At 41.9% G+C, this 24940-nt stretch overlaps 1 protein-coding gene across 1 annotated transcript in view; it reads right to left on the reverse strand.

The window, feature by feature from the left end:
- pcdh15b (protocadherin-related 15b) overlaps window positions 1-24940 on the reverse strand; it is a 142870-nt gene that overhangs the window by 108206 nt on the left and 9724 nt on the right. Inside the window, exons 2-4 of the mRNA XM_084039777.1 lie at window positions 12045-12195; window positions 992-1006; window positions 592-657 (exon numbers count right to left, since the gene is read on the reverse strand). Coding sequence (XP_083895903.1) covers window positions 592-657; window positions 992-1006; window positions 12045-12177 — 214 coding nt within the window. The 5' untranslated portion in view covers window positions 12178-12195. The remainder of the gene's footprint in view (window positions 1-591; window positions 658-991; window positions 1007-12044; window positions 12196-24940) is intronic.

The following is a 24940-nucleotide window of genomic DNA, read 5'->3' on the forward strand; positions in this document are numbered from 1 at the left end:
TAGATGCAGTGACTTCCCGCCAAGCAACCAGAAGAGACTCCAGGTAAGGATTAAACATAACAGATAAAACATATTAATAAGTGAGTTTTAGAGGCGCTGGTAAGTAGATGTTGTTATCTTCAGAAAGAGCCAGGCTAGTTCTTTCCCCCTGTTTCCAGTCTTTAGGCTAAGCTAAGCTAACCGGCTCTCGGCTGTGGCTTAACATTTAAAATGCTTCAATGCAAGCATGCACACATAGTGAGCCACTCATAGGGTCGTTGTTGTTTCTGCTCATACCCAGTGATTTAGCTCAAAGTGAATGACCCGTCTTATCTCCTGGAACAGGGATCCAACCGTGACACAGCTGGCACAGACCTCATGAATTTTAATGAGTTCAGGTTACATGCCACGCCAATCAGCATCTCTCCAAAAGGTCAAAATCATCTCACAGTGTTTATTAAATACACGTTGTGAAGATTAAAAGGTGACGATTGTCTTAGAGCCTTACAAAAGTGTTCACGGGTCACATCTATAGTTAAAGGGTTCCATTTTAAATCCACTTTCCAGCATAGAATGAGGAATATGTAAAAACAAAAAAAGTGAATACTTTACCGTTGGGGCTTTCTTCATCTATGGCAACGATGGTAGCAGGAGGACCCGAACGAGACAGCTTGCATTCTGGGAGGGTGGAAAGGGAAAGGGAACATTTAGAGTTAACATTGATACCTTGTAGGATTGGTAGATAAACTCATTCATTCTTTCTGTACTCTCTTTACTCTACAGTGGGAGGACATGTGTTGGGAAGCAGCAGAGGATAATATAAATGGAGGGAATGTTGGAGAAAAAAGTATAGTGAGGTAAGGGAGGGGAGATTAATGCCCATTTTTTCATGGGTAACGACTGACGTAACCCCCCCCTACAAGCATCTCAGCAGGGTTATCGGGGGTTAATAAACCAGCACAGTGACTGAACACACAGTTAACAGATGAAGAAAAGAGGAGATAGGTCTTACCCTCATACTGCCAGTCTGCAGTTTGAGAAATCCCACCAGGAAGGAACGGAGAGGAGCAAGAGGAAGGTAGCAGCCAAAATGAGGATAGAAAGGAAGGAAAAAGCAGAAGAGAAAAATCCTGAGAATTGACCTCGAGAGCAAAGCAAAACAACCGACAAAGAAAAGTGGTTGTGGATTTAAAAAAAAAAAAAAAAAAACATGGCCAAAATAAAGCACAAGCAGTGCTGTGAGGTGTGCATGTTTGCATTTACAGTATAGAAATGTTGATGGGCTTATCTCCATAAGCTTTTCCCACCTTTTTCCACATGCTCTTACTGTATTACCAAGCTGAAGGCTACAAATGGTCCTATTCAGAAGGGGAGACACAGCAGCAAACATTCAAGGATTCTCCTTTGTTCCTCTGTCCTCACCAGAATACAAAAAAACCACAAGAACACCTACATTCACCAGACAGGGCAACGTTATTGTTCAGCACCCGAGGATGGGATGGGATGGGGGGGGGGGGGGGGGGGGGGGAGAATCTCACAGGGAAGCTGAAAGACAGATATCCGCTCACCTAGAAAATAGACTTCATGGAACAATGATCACACTTCCTGTCTATCTCACTCTGTCTCTCCACTCCGCGAGTTAACATTACAACGGCGTGACATCATGCATTATCTCAGGATTCATTGGCGCTGTGTCTCGTTTCTTGATAACGGAGAAAGTAGTGATTGTCCCGGGAATCCAGATTAGCTTATTTTATTAGCTGACAATGACAGGGTTTCCAACTTTTCCAACCATGGAGGAGATGGAGCTTTTCTTAGGTAACAGGTGTGTGGAAAGTAGATTTAGAGGTTTTTGGAGGTGAGTTTGCAGCAGCGCCTCTGCTTTGCACTTTGGCCGGGGTGGAGAATGTGGGCCAACTATTCAATAGCAAAATCTACACTAGGTAACGTGTCCTGTAAGCACACTTAATAGCGGAGGAATGTGTCTTTCTATCCCGCCCCCAGCTCTCACAAGCCAATGGTAGCTTGACCTAGTGACACCAAAAAAAAAAAATGCATTGTGAGGCCAAGGAACTATGCAGCAGGTGTGTGGCAACACACAACCTTGAACCAAAGTCCTAGTGAGGAAGTTTGAGTGGACGGCTGGGTGTAAAAAGCCCAGGTGTGGTTAAATATTAAAGGAGTAGTTCAGCATTTGGGAAAAAAAAACATGTACTCATGTGCTGGGCTGATGGAAACTGTTGTTTATCAAGGAGGAATTCCCCCCATGTAACCGCTCTAAAACCACAAACTGACACTTTGACATCACAGTTTTGGTACACATCAACACGAACAAATGAACTTTGGTGAGAGAGCCAGGCTTAGAGCCCAGTTATGAGTTGTATTGATCTGCTCATCTACCTTTCGGAAAGAAATAATCATATTTCCCCATTATAATTATTTTGTGTTTCGAGTTATCTAAACATAACTACAACTATGCTATAATGCTTTATTTGCCTGGAATGAAAACTGAAGGGAAACAAGGATGTGAATATTTAAGGTCCATGCTGATCCTTTAGTCCCCTGACCAAAGGGAATCCACATCAGCTTTCCGACCGCATACTGGACGCAGCCTGATTGCTTATGCCTTCGTCCACCATCCGAGGTCTCTGTGGTGGGCGAGCGCTAATTTTACCCCCGTTAACCTTTTCAAGCCTTTCTATGGGTGCATCTCAGCTTATGTAGAAGGATGCGTGAGCCATGGAACAATAGTCACCAGTTACCTTACACTCTACCAGCTGGCCTGTGTGTGTGTTTGTGTGTGTGTGTGTGTGTGTGTGTGTGTGTGTGTGTGTGGTGTGTGTGTGTGTGTGTGTGTGTGTGTGTGAACAGCAGATGACAGATGCGTATCCCCTGCTTGACTGCCTTTTCATCCTTCAGTGTAAGCTGATGCCCCTCATTTATTACTAACCAGCCATTTGCTCTCTATGGGGCATCTAGGCCTCGTTCTCTCCCCTCGGTTTCTTCCCTCCACTGTCTCTTCTCATCTGCCTCCCTCCCTCTCTCTACCTGTCAGGCTGCTTTCCCCCCCCCCCCCCCCCCCAAATGATAAAAAATGGAATGGAATGACCTCGGTTGTAACCTAAAGTGACGGTTGAACACAATGAGATATCAAATTGGAACGATGTTGAATCTTTTAAAAATCTGGATGCCAGAAAGGATAGTTAATGCTCGTTTAAAGTCTTACTTCTCTCTGTGGGAAATTGTGTTCTCCACTTCTTTCAAGTTAACGCTGACGAGTTACCATAGATGTGATCACTTACATGTCCACATACTGTTTTCAGGTCCTAAATGTAATCAAGTGTTACAGTGATTTCCTTTCTCAGGATACACAAGGGAAGACATTCTGTATGAAGAGTAAATTTCATAGAAATGCAAATCCTCTGCTCTCTTTTCACACAAGTCACAGGCGCATTTCCTCACAAGAGTGCACTTGTTTGGATGAGATATCCAATAAAAGGGCCCTATAGCACAGTTGTATGCTTGGTACTTATCCTCTCTAAGTGTCCACTCACGCTCCCCTCTCAAAAGTTGACTTGTGAATTTCTTCCCTCATTGTGTATTTGTCTTCCCGTAAGCACTCACTTATATCCGATAAGCACACTTGCTGCTCTGCTCTCTTGAATTTCTTGAAAAAAAAAAAATAAAAAAAAATAACCCAAATGACTTTGTGCATGAATACATCAATTCATGCCAGGTTTCTGTCGAGCTGATGAAAAGCTCCACGGAGAGCCGTGTGGGGGAATGTGAGGTTGAGCGTACAAGGTGAGGACAACATAAAAGAAAGAAATGCACCTCTTTCTGTTTAGACAATATCACAGGCACTCAACGAGAAAAGCTTGCTTCCATTTCAAATTAATCGTCCACCCAATGCATGTTTATCCAAACCTGGAGTGTTTCAATCTGTGTCTTGCTTATTTACTCTTTTAATTCTGTCCATCTTAATTTGGCGAGCAGAAGGAGCAGCTCTGGTTTGCCGAGGGTGGCAGGAAAGTAGTGACTGTTACTGCAGATGAAGGCCATGGAGATCACCCGGGAGTCAAAACAGTCTTGAGCTACGGTCACCGTGATACTGTACACACACACACACACACACACACACACACACACACACACACGCGCACGCTGCATAGGAACCGTTTCTACACAACACAACTCTTCACACCACTTTTCGCTGTTTACACAATCAAGCCCATACACGCCTGTCTGGAATCGCACACTCACACATGCTAGAGTTACCAAGTTAGCATCAAATATACATGCTGAGACTGTGACTCAATGGGGCACCTGGGTAACGCTGATTATGTGTGTGTGTGTGTGTGTGTGTGTGTGTGTGTGTGTGTGTGTGTGTGTGTGTGTGTGTGTATGTGTGTGTGTGTGTGTTGAACCAGGATCCAGTGGATAGAATGAGTCACTTAGCAGAGAAAAGCTGCCTAGCACAAATGTTTTATTGACTATAATGCTGTTAAAATAATAGTTAAATCATTTGATATATTACAGTTATGGTTACAGACTTCCATCTTGCTACAGTTGTATTTTGAGTGTAATTCATTTGCCAAAAAAGAACAGATTATTTATTTCCCTTTTATTCAAATTATCTATAGACACACTGACAATGTTATTTATTCTTTTGGCCACAATAATTGTGTCATGTAAATCATAGATTCTATATAAGAAGTGGACACACAGTGATCCATTGGTTTGTCCAAGTTTTGAAGCATTTTGGTTTGGCATTTTGGCCATCGCCATCTTGTTTTGTTCCAACTAGAAGAGACACGAGAGGGAAGAGCTAAGTACAACAATGCTAAACAATTTTTAGGTGAAATGTTTTTTTACGAAAATGCTTGACCTGACAACACCGTGGTAGTGACCACAATCACAAGGCAGTCATGCCCCCAAACCCCTGCCCGTCTTAATGGTGACATCATACATACGTACATTGGGGTAGAGAGGGTACCTTATCCATGGATCTCCAATGCCGGTTGGCACTATAAACCACATCCACTTCCGGTCTTCTATCCAAATACAGATTCACAGACGGATAATGACGTCTCTGTAAACCTCTACCAGAAACGATTTCTGAAGAATGCATTCGGTACAGTAAAATGTTGAGCATAGCAATGGAACATAGTTCGGAAATAAAGTGCCCGGGGAAGTAAGCGCATGTTTGGAGAGAAAGTCCCAAAACTAATAATAGAAGCAGTACATCTAATCCAACGAGAAATTAGCAGCGTGTCTGCAGAACTCCGTGGCATGGAATCAGACGACATGGACCAGCAGAGAGTATTGGCAAGCTGAGGATGCTTTCTTCCCAAATGACAGTGAAGAATACCGCAGGCATCAGAGCCATCGCACTGGCCTGCTTCCACTGAAATAATTGACTTGTTTCATCCGGCGATGTTTCGGTTTGGGGCCTGTGAAGGTTGCACTGCAGGGCCCATTTCACCGGAAAGTGAAAGTAGCAGGCAGTCTTCTACAGATTATAATGGTCCGTATTCTTGTTTCTTCTCCCGTGGGGAACGGATCGAATTATGTTACTAATGTAGTCAAGTAAATCAAACAACCACAAAGAAACAGTGCGACACTTTGGGAAATGATTCACCGTCTTGCTGAGAGTCGAGAAGATCGATACCACTCTCGGTCGGTGCGATAGATTTTAAGCTACAGCCAAGCAGTCACTTTGTTTAGTTTAGTTTAAATACTGGAAGGAGTCAGCTAGTCAAGCTCTGTCCAAGGTCAGGAAACCTTCCTACCAACAAAAACAGCTTCATATTTTAACTAGTTCTCATTTCAGGCTCAACATGTTCTTTTGAAAATAGTGATATCTTTTTGATTAATCGTGCCATATTGTGCAAACGTGCTAATTTGAGTCGAAGTTGTTCTTGACTGCATCCTGCTTGTTACCATCTGTTAAATAGCCGCTTGGCTACCTTGCCTGGAGTCTAGGCTGTGAATGAGAAAACCCAGTGATGGTGAACTCCCAAAATATGCCGGAATAATACGAAAGAAAAAAAAAAGTATATGAAATGACTCGTGAAAAAGAAGTCATCTCAGGAGACATCTGGGTTGATCTGATATCTGAAAAGATTTATTTCTTATAAGGAGAGACGGGTTTGAAAAAAAAAAAAATCTGCTTTCACTGTTGATTGATGGCCGCAGATTTTTGATGTGGCACACTCCAAAAAATAAGATTGGATAGTAAACATTTTATGATGAAACTGTCCACTCCGGTAAGCAAGACTGAAGTGAAAATGATAATATCACAAGCTGGGAGGTGAGTCTGCTGTTCAATATGCAATTGCATCAATTGAGATGTCATTTAAAAAAAGAATAATGGATAAATAACCTTTTAGAATACCATTTGAAACAATACAGCAAAACCAGACAGATGTGTTTTGAGTGTCTTTAACATATGAACACAATAAACCGAATGAGGATTAATGTCATCACAGTGACCTAATACTTTGAACAATAAGCGTTGTACAGTATGTGTGGGCGTGGAGCCATTAATAGTGTTCCACAGGGCTTGTAAGTTAATTACAAATGGGGCTTTTTTGATACAACTTCATTACTACGCAAAGAGCCCCTTTGAGATAATTTACTTATTAAAAGCCCGTTATTAAAACCATGTAAATGAAAATGTTAACTAGTCATTTCTCTCATTTGTTCTAGCCAATGCCCTGGTGCTCCACAACATGGCACAGGGTGCATTTCAGCCCACGTCCCGAAACGTTTTGCGACAGAATCGACTTCTGCAAATAGACTACGCGATGTTTCAAACAAGACAAATAGGTAGTAAAATGGTGAAATACAGGAGCAGACGGACAGGGTGTTTTTCCCCCGAAAAGTTCTTGTGTGTCATGTCCTTTTTAAGCTTCCATCAGCAGTTACACCAATCTGCACCTCTCCCTGGGGTCCAATTCCTCTCCGCCTTCCCTCCGCTACCCAACCAGCCAGCCGTTCATCCATCACCCATCCATCTATCCATCCATCCTTCTCTTCCCCCCCGATCCATTCATCCATGGAGGACAGAGGAGGAACAGAGGGGACAGAATTGGAGAGGTGAGAGGAGACGATTCAAGGGGACAGAGGAGGAAAAAGCAGGGGATTGGTGGAAGGGGAGAGCTTGTTAGAAGAGAGGGAGAGGGTGGACGGAGCCTCGTGAAGGGAGGAGTAAAAGGAAAGGATTGTAGAAGAGAGACAGTGTGACCTTGTGTTAGATTGATGTATCTCTGGAGAAAACGAACTGTAGACCCGCTCACACACAAACACACACACACACACACACACACACACACACACACACACACACACAGTGTCAGACTGCTGGAGGGATCACCACTTTGTCACTGTGCTCGCTTATCCATTATCTGGACTCTCTCTCTCTGTCTCGGGAGTGTGTCGGGTGTGTTCCCGGCCGGTGAGCGGTGGAACAGCTGACCTCGGTAAGGTGGTGATCAGACAGTGGCTGGTCTGAAGACACGTGGGGGAAATACATAAACAACCCTCCAAAAAAAACCCAATGCTACTATGGTAGCCTGCTTCTGTCCAAAGACTTGTTTCATATACATTATGGGTATAAACATGTATTTGCTTTCCTTCTGAGGAAGAGATGAGAAGATCAATGTCAACAGACTGTGGTTCTCCAAATACATGATTTTAGCCATCTGAAAGAAAATCAATATCGTTTTTTAATCTAGAATATTTTCACTGCTTTATATTGCCGTCAGACAGCTCTTTCTGACAGGGGACTGAACTCCATTCAAAGTCACTACTTGTTGAAAACCGTATTGCTAGGTACCAATTTCAGTTCAGTTCCCCCGTCGGAAAATATAGATTTTTTTTCTTAGGTGGACCTTACTTGTACATTTTGCTCCCATGTAGTAACTCCAGTCTGTTTCGCCAAACCGCGGACGTGCCGACCGCCAACTACTGTAGGTAATACACTCTGACTATAAATAAGAAGCTCATACCACTCCACTTCAAAAAGCCCGAACCATCCCCTTAATGCAATAAATAAGCTGCGGCGTTTTGAAAGTAATAAAAAAAGAGGGGCGTTGAGAGGGAACCAGATGAAGGGAAGGCTAGAGAAAGAAAAGGGACGAAAAACAGCAATCTGTGAGAGAGGAAAAGTTCTAGAAACAAAGAAAACAAATTATGAGGTGTGGGGTAAAACAGGGTGAGATGGGCCAATATAGAAATAACAAAGGATCGCCGTAATAAATATGAAAATCACCTTGAAACCACCAACTCCAGCCTCATCCACACACTGACACCCTCACACATGCTGACACACACACTAAATACACCGATAAATCTGCCCTCTACACTGGCACAGTTGACATAGTGGCGCAGCATATCTGTCATGAGCACACATGCTGTCAACCTCCATCATACGTACGCACACGGGATGGACAAAACATAAACTCCTGCACAGTGTAATAGTCTAATACCAGACTGAAATCGATGCCTCAGTGCCACGGGTGTGAAACACGTCACAAATGTATTATCTCCGGCATGTTATTGCTTTCAATCACATTACTCTGTTGTTAGCTGGAGGTTTAAAATAACCCAGGTTGAAGAGGTTGACGATTTTGGCTGCAAAACTATTTATTCCGGCCAGAAGAACAATCCCTAATGCCGACAACTAAAGTGTGAAGACACTTAAAAGTGCAACTCGTTGTCTAGATATTACAGAGTGGTTATAAAACTATAATTGGAGCGTTCGCCGGTTTTGTTTTTCTCTATTCAAATTGCAGAAATAGAGATATTTGCAGCGATTCAGAGGTTTATATGGGGAATATCACTTAGCTGGTGATATGTGGCAAATGGTAGACAATGAATGAATACAATCTAGGCTCAATGACAATGTGGCCTCAACACCATCATCCCGTCTGCTTCTGATAATATTAAGGGACAATACTAGTATATTTTATTTGTCCTCATACAAACATACATACATATAATCTGACCTCTACATTTAACCCAGCATAGGCATGAGGAGCAGTGGGCTGCTGTAAAAAGACCCGGGGAGCAACTTGGGATTCAGTGTCTCCCTCAAGGACACTTCGTCATGCAGACAGGAGGAGCTGGGGATCAACCTTGTGATTAAAGGACGACCTCCTCCACTCCCCGAGCCACAGCAGCCCCCCCGGCTAAGAACTGACTTAACCAAAGCTGGGAGTGCTGCAGGAAACCTCACATCAATTGAAATTTTGGACTTGCTGTATTGAAAAACATTTCTTGAGTTGTTCATGTAAAAACACTTTTAGAACACTGCCTTTTCAGGGTGTGATTAAAATGAATTAAACAAAATCAGCCCTAGCCCTAAACACACAGTTGTTCACAGATTTGTGTGTTATCCGCCAAGAAAAGTAGCAATGTGGTAACAAGCAGGACTGGCTCGTTTTCGGGCACAAACGTTAAGAACACACAAGCTTCAAAATGGCTTTCTTCATAAGTATTCCATGTGCTGATTGTTTCCACCATAGTGTTAAACTAGAGGCAATATAAGGTAGGTTGAAGTTCATCATTTTCTATAGTTTGAATTGTTTTTTGTTTTCTATATGTGTATAGCATCCTTGGGTTTCTTGAATGGCACTATATAAATTAAATTTGTTGTTATTATTAGCATTATTATTGGCGGCGACGGCTGTTTCCTGCTCTGCCCTACAAATGACCTGTTTTGTTATACTCTCCTTCACATCTGCAAGGTTGAGTTCATTCGGAGTGACACTCCACGGTGAAGGGCTAGGGAGCAGGAATCAGTTAGGAAGAGGGTCACAGTCACGCTTGGAAGTCATTTGCATAGAGCGGTATTGGCGGCGCGTCTTGCAGAACGCTGGCTGGCCTCAGAAAGTGCGTGGTGAGAGAGGAGCTATCTGGTAACATCTGGCCGACGCGGCGTTGTACACCTCTCTCCTTATGGCAAACATTTGTCATTTAACAGAGTGCAACATAATCACAGGCATGTTATCCCACACACACACACACACACACACACACACACACACACACACACACACACACACAATCAGACAGGTGCATAGGCCTCTATTCACCTCGCAGCAGCACGAACCAAAAGGTACACACACATCATCGCCCTGGATCCGCGTTAACTCAAGCGGAACTCTTTTCATGCCGTCTGTTGTGTCTTGTTCATATTTGCAGATAAGTCACATTCAATTAAAACAACCAGGCGAAGCACCGCCTACACACCGCAGGCTTCAAATTCATAATCAGAGTCAAGTCAAGTCCAGGAATTCACCAGAGCAGAGGGTTTGCATTTCAGTTGGCTGCTTCCAGTGCGTGTTTACATTTGAATACAACAACAAAAGCCGGAGTGAGCTACGTGCGTGCTACCAGTCAAACTGCTTTCAGTAATGAGCATTAAGATGTTGTGATCTTAATTATTTCAAAGTCATGACAGGTTTTCGGAGGAAAACAAACAAAAGGAATTAAAGGGCTTCGGAGCGGTTACGTTTCCAGCCCACGGACACACTTTATGGTTTCTCACGCCCTCATTAAAAATATACTGGCGCTCCTGTCACTCAGGAAACCAAAAGTGAGTAAATATAGTCCCTTACTTTATATTGGGACCCAGGCTAATTAAAACACACCACAACTCTTGTCACGAGTGGGTCCAAGCAGCTAAAATCAACCGCTCATCCTTGGACACGAGCTCATTAAAAACACACTTGTGTAATGAGGGGAGCCAAACAGAGAAACATATTGCCCGTCAACCCGGAAAATTCCAGGCTCATTAAAACACACTAATCTTGTTACGGACATACCCGCCAGAATAAGACCTGCAAACCTGTTTTTGAGGCCCTGTTTAGGAGACACGGCTTTACAGGTGTAATTGAATGCAAGTGCGATTGGCAAAAAAGAGAGGGAGACAGATGGGTCCAGGGAGATCTTGATGTCTATACAGGCTCCCCTTCTACCTCTGCTGACGCGGATACACTCATACACGTTCACCTTTGGCTGCAGAACCCCGTCAGCTAAATGCCAACCAGATAAATTGCAAGGACTAAGAGTTAAATGGAATATTAATATTCCGGCAAATCGAGCAGAAAGTCAAGAGAGTATTATGCTGAGCTCTCCCACCGGTGATGACTTCATTGCGGTCTTACCTTGCTTCACTTTGCTCTCAGTTCAGGGTAACGTGGGTGTTTTTTATATCAACATTAAAGTATCCCTGGCAAAGTTTCTTTTTGCCCGTTTACCACATTCATTTAAGATTTACAAGTATTATTTCATTAGCTGGACTGTAAACAGGAAGCAGGATTTAAGCTCATACATTTATAATCACAAAATCTGCATGCTGACATCATAGTGACAATGCTAAGATACCAAGTTCACAATCTTAGTTTAGCATGCTTACCTTTACTTATTAACAATAAACATAATGTACATCCGGGGCTGATGGGAAAAGTTTTGCATATTGTATTCGCATGTATATATATCAAAGCATTGGACAAAGTTAATGATCTGATGATAGTGCTGGATAAAAAGTTAATGGTTTGTCAAAGTTATCTGAATTCATTCTGACTGGGACATGAATGGCTGTAACAAATGTCAAGGCAACCCATCCAAGATTGTAGTTGTTCAGACATTCAGGCAATATTAATGTTTATACGGATTAAACGGAATAAGAACAGGAAAAGACTGTCGTAGCCTAAATGGTATAATAAAAGGTAAAACTGAATATACTACTAAAGACCCTTTGACAAACATTATTGTGGCTGTCTAAACACAACACTACTCATCTTCAATCACCTGAGGATCAATAGAGAATCAGGAAAACCGTGCGCCGCACAGCCACACACTGAGATGTGCTCACTACCCGAGATAAGCCTGAAGTCAGAAAAGCCATGTGCACAATCCTGATATTAAATCCCCGCTGAGCGGACTTGATTCGGCTCTCAATTATAAAGCAGAGAGAAAAGATGAAGACAAAGACAGACAGGATGACTGAAGAGATGACTGGAGAGAGAGAGAGGGAGAATCCAGATTGTCTTTACCTTCTGTGTCTTGACCGAGACAGGTTGATAGCAGCAGTAGATAAAGGACCCCTGTTCCCATTACGCTCGGCCATTTGACCCGGCCCCATGACAGTGGCCCCGTTAAGTGCGTTCTGACCATCTTCACCACCATGCTTCACCAAGCATCCAGCTGGGGAGAAAGGGGGGGGGGAGAGCACATAAACACAGGTCAATCTCAATCAATCACCTTGTTTTTTTTCCGGTGCTGTTTGCTAAACTGAAGGCTGTCTTGCAGGTACTTCCTTTTCAGGCCACACCACCTGCACTTTCAATGAACAGCTATGCGGAAAAATACATTAACTTGCTCAAAAGATGACATCTCCCACTGAAAGAAACAGCAGAAAGTAATACAGAGTATCGATGTAGCAGAACTGTTCCCCGCCCCATCCCTACAGAAGAAACAAAATATGCTTTTTACATTGACGGTCGTGCTCCATTACACCCTACATGGTGAGATCTCCCTCCACAATCTAAAGTTCAGATTCGCAAACAGAATTTCATCTTGTGGCTGCACTTCACATCACCGATCTGAAATCTTTGATCAATACATGCGCTCGTGCATCAACAATGAACTGATCGTTCACAGGGCTTGCCACCACAAAGGGAAATATAGAAATTTGTGGGTGATGATAGAGAAGGAAATATTTTCGTGAAACGTAAAATGCCAGCGGTGGCAACAACAACATCTCAGATCATGCAGCACAAGATTTGACACAGTTGATAATACATTGGACGTTTTGACGGATGCTATACAGCAGAGGGAGTGAGAGAAATACGTGTGTGTGTGTGTTTGGAGAGTAATTACATTTTATAGGGAGAGCATGTACAGCTGAAGGGAAAATAGGTTTCTTTGAAGTTCTCAGTCAAAGGCACATTTGGGTACTGTCGGAGGCTACGTGTACGTGTCTATAAATTGCTCTTTGATTGCTTTGTGGTAATGTGTAGTAATGCAGCTCAAATACATCGAGCATCAATCCGGCCCACTTATTGGCACAAACATTCAGAGTTGATGTGCATGGTAGGTCCCACTTCTCCCCATCACGGATAACAGCAATACTCAGTACCTCAATTGTTTAGCTAGTGGTGTCTTTTATTTGAGACACAGCTGCAACTGTTAGCCTGCCCAGCTAACTATCTTAGATGCAGCAATAACCTACCACTGTTTCCAAAGTCACGGAGCCAAAATGCTAGTATATCTGAATTTGCAGGAAGAACAGCGGTTCTATCCTTCTCTTTATTTGGTTCGGGGTAGTTTACACTCCAGCCAAACCTGTGCTACATAGCATAATGTTAGCCAAAACCACAGCTTCTCAAATCCTCTTACCTTTAAAAGAGAAGCATTGTAACGCATGCATTGGGGTCCAAACGTAAGCTATAATTTCAATTCAACTTTTATTTGCTGTGTAATTTTATACTTCTCTGCTCACATACTGCTAACACCCGACAGAGAGTTAGCATTAGCATGTGCTAGCTAATTAAACAAACTAATAGCTTATTAAATCCGCTGGCAACATTTGTTATTTCAGTCAATAAAATCCATTGGTCATAGAAGAGCTAACACCACTAGCTTTTGTGGGAAATCATTGTTTAAAACGTGTGTAGAGCTGCCGTTGCTATCACTGTAAGCTGCATATGTGTTGGTTCACATATGTAAGCTGCATATGTGAACACATATGTAAGCTGCATATGTGAACCAACAGAAAGCTTGCCAGGCGTAGCAACAGTAGCTAGGTGTAGAAAATGGTCAGTTACAAGCATCCAAATTGGAATAGGCTATTTTATCTTTAAAGTTGAACCATATCCTGTTCAAAATAGCCCATCAAATCATTATTCTGTTCATTGCATGATTCATCTGATATACCTAAATTAGTCAAGATACAAGTGCTATGGTATTCAAACACAATGTGTTTCAGTCTTTGTGGTAATAATACTGAGAATAGTAATAATAGCTGAATGGGGCCTTATCTGAGACCAAACTCAGCTGCACTTCACACAAAATCCGCCGCCTGTTTAACTCGAGCTCATTTCTGAAGTTCCCGTGGCAGAGTCAGATTACCATCGCCCTCTGAATGGAGATAGAGTTGGCTGACAACGGAAATGTAATTGTGATATTCCACCAAACCCCAGAGGTGAAATACAGCAGTCACAGGAGCTTCGGGGGAGCTGAATTTAAAGGGCCACACTTTTGACTCGCGATGCTACGGTACCATTTTTAACCGACCTTAATTGAGTTTAACACACTAAACTCTGGTGCTTCAATCTACGCATAATAGTGTGCAGGCGGACTGTGATCAAGACGTAGCAGGAAGAGAGAGAAAGCTCTACAGAGGGAACTGATAACGCCTCCTACATTGTAGAGATATTCTGTGTTAACAGAGAAGCAGATGGTATTTTTATTCTGTGGCGCTGAGTTTTATGAATCGCCAGGGATACTCCATGTTTATGAATTCAAATCCTCTCTGAGTCCCTAATGATCGCCCTGTTTATGAGTTGTCTAAATAATTCTAGTGGTTTTTTAACAAGGCTGAGACTCCAGGCGACTAATCTCTGCGTGGACCCCCTGGTATCATACTGTGACACTGGCAGGAAGCTGACGGACACGTGAGGAGGAGCTTGGAGACATGTGTGGTGGCTTGTATTTAAAATGACTTTAGAAGCACAAAAACAGAGTCACATTCTGTCAAAGTTTATGAAACTATATTATGGGAGTAGCAGTGTTGCGAGACCAGAATGTTTTTTTCCCTTTTCATTTGACAAACTGATGGATGACTTTTGGTCACATTTTTTAATGAATACAACCTCGGGTTACAATAGCTCTAATTTGATGAAAGAATGACGATTATCAACCACGTCGCTGCAAGAGTATTGCAAACCGTCATGAAATCAGCTAAATTGGATGTCTACCATGTTGCATGTAGAACTTGATTCATTCAACATTCTGGGTAAGAATTTCTTATTAGTTCTTCTAATGTTCTTTTGACAGATTATCCTGAAAGTACTTGCTGTTTCAGTTGAAAAATAAATTCTAAATACTATTATTTAGTGTTGCTGAATGCTGCTAAAGGGGTAAGGTCTGATCTCTTCATATTGTTTTCAAACGCTACGCAGGTAGAACATTTTTACAAGTAGTTACCCACACACTCCCAAAACTCAAACTTTTCCTTTTCATTGCCTGAACTTGACAAAACAATGACAGCAAATCCTAATACACTGTTGGATATACCAATATAGACCATTCTCAGCCCAGTAGCCTATTCTTTCAAGCTAACACAAAGGTAGATTGATTTTTGACAGTAATGAATAAGAAAGAAGGGGGGAAAGAGTTGCTGCACTCCTTTGTACAATAGACATCCAAAATAAAATGTTCACTTTTATACAGAAGATCACATCACACATTTTATTTCAGACTGCTGCAATTCTAACCAAATAAAATTGTCAACTATTGTCAAGACTGTGTGATGGAAGATACACGTATCCCCAAATTCTAGCATCTTGTCCGGTCTGGCCAAAATATATAGTGATACAGAACTTTTCCTCGAAAGAACAACCAGCTGAATCTCAGTCTGGACTCCAAACCTTATATGCAAATATGAGAAAAACACAGAGAAAGAGATTGGAGTTTGCTGCTCTTTTTTTTTCTTCCTCTTTTTTTTATTAGATATTCACGAACTACGTATATAAACAATGTGACCCCCGATAACCAGCTCCCTTATTAAATCTACAGCCGTCATGGAGGAGGAATTGAAGATAAAGAGAAGCAGACAAGTTCGATTATTATATCATTATATTAGAATGGCTTAAGATATTTGATCAGATGACAATAGGGCTGCAACTCATGATAAGTTAATGTCCTGATAATGTTAATCTCCAATATTGTATAAATTCAGTCAGTAATCTTCATTTATTGGCAGAAATGGGATATTTGCACGTTCGACCCTCACCAGTGGAATCTGCTGCTCGCAACATCGACACTGAAACTTCAATAGAGGATAATTACAACATTGAATTTTCTTGTATGATTGCCTCATTAGATCAAATTCATGACAGTATTTGAGCATGGTAAATACATTTCACTACAAGACTGTTTTGTGGAAGTCCAAACTTTAATTCTGCATACTTCTCATTTTGTCTGCTGGCTATCTAGACCAGGAACCTCTTGTAAAAACACTTGTTTTGATATGAGCTGAACCTGCTAGCAATTGCTTCTTTTACAGCATTGCATCTTCTGAGGATATGAGGACAGACTTATTGTACCATCCCTTTCGTACTAGATATAATTACTGTAAGTAGTTTTGCATCATAATTGCATTCGCTAGTGGCAGTGCTGTATTACATGCATGCTTTGTCACTAGAGAAGTGCATGATATTATGTTTCTTTTTTCTTAAATGTATTCATATACAGATAACATAGACAACATAAGTTGCTATGAAAATCTAATGATAGAATAAAAATTGGAGAAAAAATGATAATAACACTGTATTTCTTCATGAATCACTGGCTGTCCAATCAAACAACATTCTGACCCTAATTGAGTGAGACTGTCTGCTGGGCTGAGTTGCAGGCTTATGTTTAATTCCCCAGTAAAGTTCACGGAGCACTGTGGCACACAATAGTAGGCCATGCTGTAAGCGTCAGTAACCAGGATGAAGTGTATTAGGGCTGAAGGCGCTTGTCCTCTGATAGAACTTCAAAAAGTTGTATTCCTCCAGAGAGGAGAGAAAATACACCCGACGAAGAGAGAGAGAGAGCCGCTCATGCGGAGGAAACGGGGAGGAGAGGATAACGGAAACATGGAGATGTGGAAACAGGAAAAGGGAGAGAGAGCGGAGAACGAGAGGAGAGACGGGCACGAAGGTAAGAAAAGGAAAGAGCGCCAGAGCTCGAAAAAGAGGAAGAGACGCCACAGAATAAGACTTTGTCCCAGACAGACGGGGAGAGAAGAACAAAGCGACAGAGATTATGACCTGCACTTTAAAGGCCACTGGTTTCATTGAACATCAACATCCTCTCATTGATGTACAGTGATCACAGAGTGGGGGGGGGGGGAACCACACAGCCGGGGTGAGGAGAGGATGGAGAGAAGGGAAAGAGAAACAATCTGAGGAAGGGAATGAGACTGAGAAGAAAGAGAAGGGCACTAGAAAACCAAAGTACATCAAAAGAGAAACGTTTCAATGGAAAGAAACCAAACTTGACCTTAAAACAGAGAAGATATTGAAAGAGAGTATGTATCTGTGTGTGTTAAAAATGTGGACTAAAGAAGCTAAGTGGAGACTTTACCCAAAACGTTGACATACTCTACACGTCCACAGTGTGTGATCAGCTTCCTGATATTGCGTGTGACTGATAACACCATGTTACTGTAACTTAAACCAACTGTGTATGCATGGATGCTGGAAAAGACAACAAATGAAAATATTTCCCTTGTACTGTCATAGGCGACATCTGTCTATTTCTTTTCCTGTCAGTCTGTCTGTTTGCCCGTTTGTGTTGTGTTTTTGTCAGTGGATCCGTCTGTCTGTCAGCCTGTTTGTCGGTGTCTGTCTGCTTTGTACAAAGGCAGCGTTCACAGCTCCTCCGCTGCCAAAACAAGACTAGAAATTTCTTCTTCTTTTCACAGGCAGATGGCTGCCAGCCTTATGCAGAAGGACTTAGTATGTGTGGCGTATTGCCTTGCTCAAGGGTGTTTTGCCAGGACGCAGGGCGATTGAACTGTGACTCTCTGGTTACAGGATGGTTTGTAATGGAGCCACCCTGCTTAAAAAAAAAAAAAAAAAAAAAAAGCAGACTCACAGGGCAACAACCACCAAGAAACACACAACAACTGGAAAGAGATGGAAAACCATCACAAAGACACAAAACGACCATGAAGACACTCTTTTTAATGGCCGCAAACAGACACAAACAGCCACAGAGACAGAAAATAACCACAAAGAGATGCAAAACAAACATAAAGAGGCACAAACCGACTCATTTTACAAACGTGGCCCTCTTCTTAAAACTTCATAAACTACCCCTGCTTATTTTCCAATTCTCTAGGCTCTTTTGTGCACCTTAATGGGATAAACAGCTCCTATAACGCCGTCTAAAAGAAGCAGCTGATGCGTGTAGGTTAAGGCAAACAGTGTTTGCAAATACACGTCCCACTACACATCTGCATTTGGACTAATTCAATTATGTGCAGTTCAATGTTCTGTGTGAATGGCCATTAAACCAGTTTGAACAGGTTTGCAACACGCTGATCATGGACTAAAACTACCCCAATTGGCAGTATCAGACACATCACCAACACACACACACACACACACACACACACACACACAGCAGCATTGACCAGGCTGTCCAATAAGCTAATGGCGGGGCACTTTGCTGGTCTTGTTCTGCCAATCTCACAGAGACGCTCAGCACCTGCGAGTGTGAAGGGGCAGCATCCAAAACACCCCAATTTCCCTGATTGCACACAAGCACCGAACGGAGGAAAACAGAGAGAGACAGAGCGCGAGAGAGAGAGAGGGAGAGAGATAAAGACATTAAGTGAGAGATTGGAAGTGAGCATAAATTATAAAAGAGTTGTTTAAAGCCTCAGGTCATAATGCTTGCTCAAGTTCTGGATTTCATAAGACTGCAGAAGTAAAGAGAACACATTGTAAAGGAGTAACAAATGGTGAAAGCCCTCAGATCAACCCTGTTGGGCCATTGTTTTTACAGGAGTCCACCACTAGCTAAAAAGCATATAACAACAACAACCCAAATGTGATCTGAACATTTAAATGCAATAAAGTAAATGTTGCCATCACTGGCCAAATCAAAGAGAAAGTAAATGTTGGTTTGGCAGAAGGATGTCTTTATGCCTCCCTTAACGTCACATCTTAGCATCTTGTGTTTTACGAAGAAAAAAAATACCACTTTTCCTATCATTACACATCACCATTACGTTTCCAGGTTGTTTTTCTTCTACGTTGCCAGGTCATTTAATTGCACTCAAGCTGTAATTTGAATATTTGGATAAAGCTTCTGAGAGCAGCATTAACGCTAGAATACATAACGTGGGAACATTATGCTGCAACGTGATCGTGTCAACAAAACTGACACTTGTTGCAATTACCTTACTCCGAGTGCTTCGCCAAATAAATGAAGCAATTTGCAAGATTTGCTCGGATCTGCCTCAAAGGACTCTTATTTTCTAAATGTAATCAGTCTGTTATTGTAGAGCACACGGAAAGGTACAAACTAAATTTGGCAGCGGAAATAGGTGCATCGATCAGCCATGCCAGCCCAGAAGCAAAAGAGACGAGTTTTGTGTGCACACATCGAAACTTGCTAAGTCACAGAAGAAGTACGAAGACAGAGGAAGTTTGGAGATGAAAAAACTGAAGCTGTGAAAAGAAAGAAGCAGAAGGAAAATAAAAAAAGAGAGGGGGTCTATCACATACCTACCATTCTATTATGCAATAAAGGACTAAAAAGCGATGAGGTGTAACGTTTTGCATATTTTTCAAAACTGCTATAATATTGCTTTGTTTTATAGTCATGGGAATAAATCATTTAAATAAAATTCAAAGCAAAAGCTAGAAAGCAAGAGGGATTTAAATGAAGAGAGAGAGAGGCAGACAGGGTGGGGGCGCTGGTTTAGTCAGGTCAGTTGAGGACATTTAGCAACATTTCCACTGTATTGGTTCCATTTAGAAGAAGTCGTCCGCTTTGTCACATCCTGGAAGGTCTAGTCCCATTTAAGGCCTTTAAATCATATAATCCCTTTCAGCTGAACTCCGCTGCTGTTAAAAATATGATGTCGGGGAAACGGAGCTCCGGTTCTTCTTGATTGGATGGTATATAAGCGGAAAGTTGCAGTATAATTTAATTCAAGGTTTACGTGGTATCAAAATGAAAATCTTATGGAAATCAGGGTTTCTTTAGGGAGTGTGCGAATGACAAATGTGAAGTAATGCCACGTTATTTTATCTGCTGGTGTTTTCTCACAAAATACTTGAGCAGGCGCCGGAACGAGTTTGAAGTGGGGTTGAAAAAAAAAGACAAAAAACAAGAGCTGGTTTCAGGCTGGGTTCCCCAAAACAATATTGAAAATTCCAGAGGCCAACTAGCATTCACGCACGTTTTCATGTGGGATATTACGATATAAGCTAAAAAAAAGTCCAACAAAAACTGTCATTATGTTAGGTGCGTAGCTAGGTGCTAGTAGCGTCTTTTTACACACAGTGATTTAGTCTACATGTTCTAAATTAATAATCTGCTAAAATAAACTGCGCCTGATATTGACAGACACAGACACACCATCATAACCTGAATTTCCATTCAAGGAGTTAGGAGTAGGTAGTCTATACAATAGTAATGATAATCAAAAACATAATCTCCATTTCCTGTCCTGTGCACGCAGCCAATAAGGTCATTCCCATTCTCAACGCAGTGCCAAGACGCACCTGCATATTTTGGCCTGTGAATCACTGACAGATTTTAATTTCATTGCATTTTACAAGAGCCCTATAACATTGAAACGATCAAAAACATTGAAACAATCTTGTACTTCATAAAGTCCTCAGTCCAGCAATAGATCTAGCCTACTGTTAATAACATATAAGCACACAGTGATATGACAACATTGTTTTTATTGAATCGATTAATGACATCTCATTCTCTCAAACTTCCCTGACATGTACCTTAGCCTTTCGGATCACTGTTTACACATTTGTCCCGGTAGCATTTGTTTGTAGCCCTAGTAACGCACCTAGGGCTTAGCTTAGCATCTATGCTAGCAACTGCTTTCCACGTTGATCATCATTGACCGTAGCCTAGTATAGCGATGTAGTATCCAAGATCTGTAGTCCTCCACACACAAGTTTCAAGAACAAATACAAATGAAGGTAGCGTAAAGCAGTAAAGCACAGTGATTTATAAGGTAAGTGTGGTGGTGTCGTAGCCTCGTTGGTCGTAGGATAACCCTTTTCCTGGACCTGGTTTGCGGGCGAAGTATCCGATTGGCTGAGCATGACATCATGACCAAGAGGCCAGAATAGGGCAGATGTAATTAAAGCTACAGCGCTGTAAATAGATCTAGTTCATGCTGCAATCACTGCGATGCCGTGCCGTGGTCAACAACTTATTTTTTTCCCCCATGAAAAGTGGGGGTGCGGTCGCACCCTCTGCACCGGTGCTTCTGGCGCGCCTGGAGGGTGAAGTACTCCGGGGGCGTTTTTTAACACACTCCCCTCACACATATGGTAGTTAGGTGCTGGCTCACAGAGAGCCATCTGACAAAGCACTCAACTATTTCATTTAAAAATCAGTGGATTGAAGTTTTGGCACATTCTGTGTCCTTTTATAAACTTTTCATAACATTAACCACACTGTCACCGAAATATAGATGAGACATCAGTCCCTGAGTCATGGGTTTGCGTGTGAGGAGAGGGAGTGAATTTAATAGTGGGAGCGGGGAAAATGCATCTTGGGATTGAGCGTGCAAACATCAATCAGCTGTTTTCAGAAAGCGAGGTTTCCAAACAGACAGAAACGCACAAGGAACGCTTTCCCAAATGCACCGCTTTGAGTCCAATTTACAAATCAACACGCACGCATGAACATATTCGACTCCACTCACTTTGTAGGTAATGGACCAGGAGCACAGCTACGCTTTGACGACCGTTTCCTGTCCTCCATTAAGCCCTGATGACACATTTCCTGTTTCCTGCCAGCAGGAGATGCAACGTTAGGAGGAGTTTCAGAACAGGAAAAAGATGCGTGAACGTGTACGCTCATATGTGAAGGGGTGTATCCACATGTTGCCATTCACATGAGAGGGAGTGAATAATGAGGCATGCCCCTCGGTTAACATGGCATAAGTAGGTGTTAACTATGACAGATTGCGCTGCCACTAGTGACCGTGGTTGAGCAGTCAGATAGCCTTCACCTCTCCGCTCCCCGATTGTCACATAATTGCATGGATGGCAATAAATCTCACATCTCATTTCGTGCAGTTGGTTTCACCTCTAATGTCGTGGCAGCTCCGATTTTCAATTTGTCTGACGCTCTTTTCTGGAGAGGATCTCCAGCTAACAACGAGCGAGCTTGATGCTGTCATGCTGTCACATGGACATGGGCATTAGTTGTTGTGTTGCTGAGCGTTAATAAATGTGTTCCAAAATTGACATATACAATGTTTGGAAAGGTGACATCTACTGCCTATTTTCAGGATCTTGTTACCCTGGGGACACTTATATTTCAAAATACACTGGCTTAAATGACCGCCGCCATTAAAGTTTTTACTCGTTTTTCCACAAGAGGAGAAAATATAACAAGCATTAAAATGTTGGCCCTAACACAAGTACAAATCGCAATTTTAAGTGATAGCAATGTCTCTTTTATGATTTGTTGGAGATCGTTTTTCACGAAGGATCAATTTAAGTCTGTTTTGGACTAAATATTAGTTGATCTATGAACTGTGTGTAAAATTTGGTGTGGACACTAGATTGAGCAGATAAATGCTTAAGTCTATCAGTGAGTTATGTTTGGCATCTCAAAACGGTCAAATCAACTATAGTGATTGTTTTAAATGTAATATTAACCTTGGTGTCATATATTTCTGGTTTCAAAAATACTGAGGACAAATCCATAGACAGCCAGCATGGGTGGGTTTGTCCAATCAGGTGTAAGACGTGTTCATGTTGACATCTAAGGGAAAGGAACTAGTGTCAATCATTTATTGTGTGGGGTTACTTGGGACGACGTCTGCTGAGCAAATGTCTAGTGAGACCTGACAGACCAAGCTGATGGGGAAAATGTGGGCAGGAGTTTTAAGGCTGACTGTTCACATTGCATTTGTCACTCGCTTTATTGAGGTGTGTTTAGTTGTTTATTTCAAAAGTCTGATACACAAGATGGAACTTTGCAATTTAGTATTTCACAAAAAAACTTTGCTAAAAATGTGTGCAGCAGAGGCCAAGATATGCAGAATTTTAGTTCTGATCGACTGTCATTAGACATCAGACAGTCATTACCTCCATGTACAAACTGATAATGATTCATCAATCATGGCTAAAATAACCACTACTGATCAAACAGCGTCCTGTCTGAGTTTGTACCTGTGCTCAGTGAATTTAATTGAGCTGTATTCACTGTGAATAGTGTTGGGACCTCAAGGTTAGTGTATCAGGTTTGAAATTGCTCCTCCGAGTGCCCCAACAATAGCAAGCCACGCATCGGCTGGTTTACTACAGCGGTATGAACCCAAAATAAACAATTTCGTTGTTATTTAATTGCAATTAACGGATAAAAAGGATGAAGAAATGAGAACATAATGACAACCATTTTGATAAAAGTCCAAAGTCACATTTTCTTAGGTCTGTCTGCAAGAGAATAAGCAAACAACTTTTAAAATGACTGTTTTCTGAATGGAGTTTGGATGTTTTGTCTCCTTTTCTGATTCAGTGATGACAGGAGAAGCGTGAATGTACCTAGTAAATAGATTTTTACACATGACATATCCATTGTACTATTATACATTTCCCTGCAAATTCAAAACATTCAAGCCAGTTTGGTTAAGCCAGGTATTTTAAGTAAATTCATCCATTCTTGTAAACACCTGAACAGAAAGTCAACTACCATTCTCAGCTACGACCAGCACTCTCAATTCTCAGTGAATATTCTCCAACAAAATGTCAGACTTAGAAAATCTGCTTCTGTCAGCCTGGAGAACTAATTCTTCGCGTCACTTTGCAGGCCCGACATACTGCCCTGGAACAGGCGGCAGGGCTTGCACGCAGCTCACAGCTGCCAACACCACTTAAATGTTGTCGCCGGAGTTTGGCTGCAAATCTGCTGATCCAATGATCTGCAGGGCACTGATCAGCACGCAGGCGGCTGGTGCACACGGTTCCTCTTAAACCTTGATCCTACATTACCAACGGGGGACCCGCAGACCCAACAGGTATACGTTTCGTCATATATCAGGTGTTTTTATTCTATCATATCATGTCACTGTTTTCTGTTATAATTAGCGGGGGACCTCAGTCAAACGCACCCAAAGCTTAAGCAGTTTTAAGCGATGGCGCTAGTTATTGAGGTCATGTGAGCCGTGGGTCCTAATTTAAAGTATCACATACTATCAGGAGGGTATGGGGCAGTCTTTTGTGTTTATTGTCAAGTGTATTCTTGAGGTCCCCAGTCCCAGTCCTTGTATATTAAATACGTTGGAAGGAAAATGCTTAGGACTTGAAACACAATTTGAAAAACCAATAAGGGAGTTGAATAAATATATCAGCCAGCACAGAAATGAATGACCTGCTTCTACAAGTTCATGGGCTTTCTAAGGAATAGCAACACACAAACTCTTCAAAACACATCAAAACTGACAGCTTTGTTAAATATTAATGACAGTGGGGGTGCTAAAGAATGGACCGGGAGAGAACATAATTGGAAAAAAAATGAAGGAGTGCAAATAATTGGTTGTAAAGTTGTCTTTCTTTGGGTAGGACTGGTTTCATATTCTGGGAAGGGAGCACAAGAAAGAGAGGAAGGAGCACATCAAGAAGAATGGAGAGGAGGGGATATGATGGAGAACTGGCATGACAATGGTTGTGTTGAAAAAATAAAAGGTATCTTCTATCTGGAATGTGCCAATGTTGTTGACTAAATGTTTACAGAATTGCTAGTGGCTCTGTCATTCTGTACACAGCTAAAAAGGAATCACAATGACAAAGCTAACATGCCGATGTCCATCCATCCATCCATTTTCTACCGCTTATCCTGTATTTAGGGTCGCGGGGGGGCTGGAGCCGATCCCAGCCGTCATTGGGCGAAGGAAGGGTACAACCTGGACAGGACGAACATGCCGATGTTTAACAGGTATATCATGTTTACCTAT

Source organism: Eutrigla gurnardus (assembly GCF_963514095.1).
Source record: "Eutrigla gurnardus genome assembly, chromosome: 22".
Classification (NCBI taxonomy): Eukaryota; Metazoa; Chordata; class Actinopteri; order Perciformes; family Triglidae; genus Eutrigla; species Eutrigla gurnardus.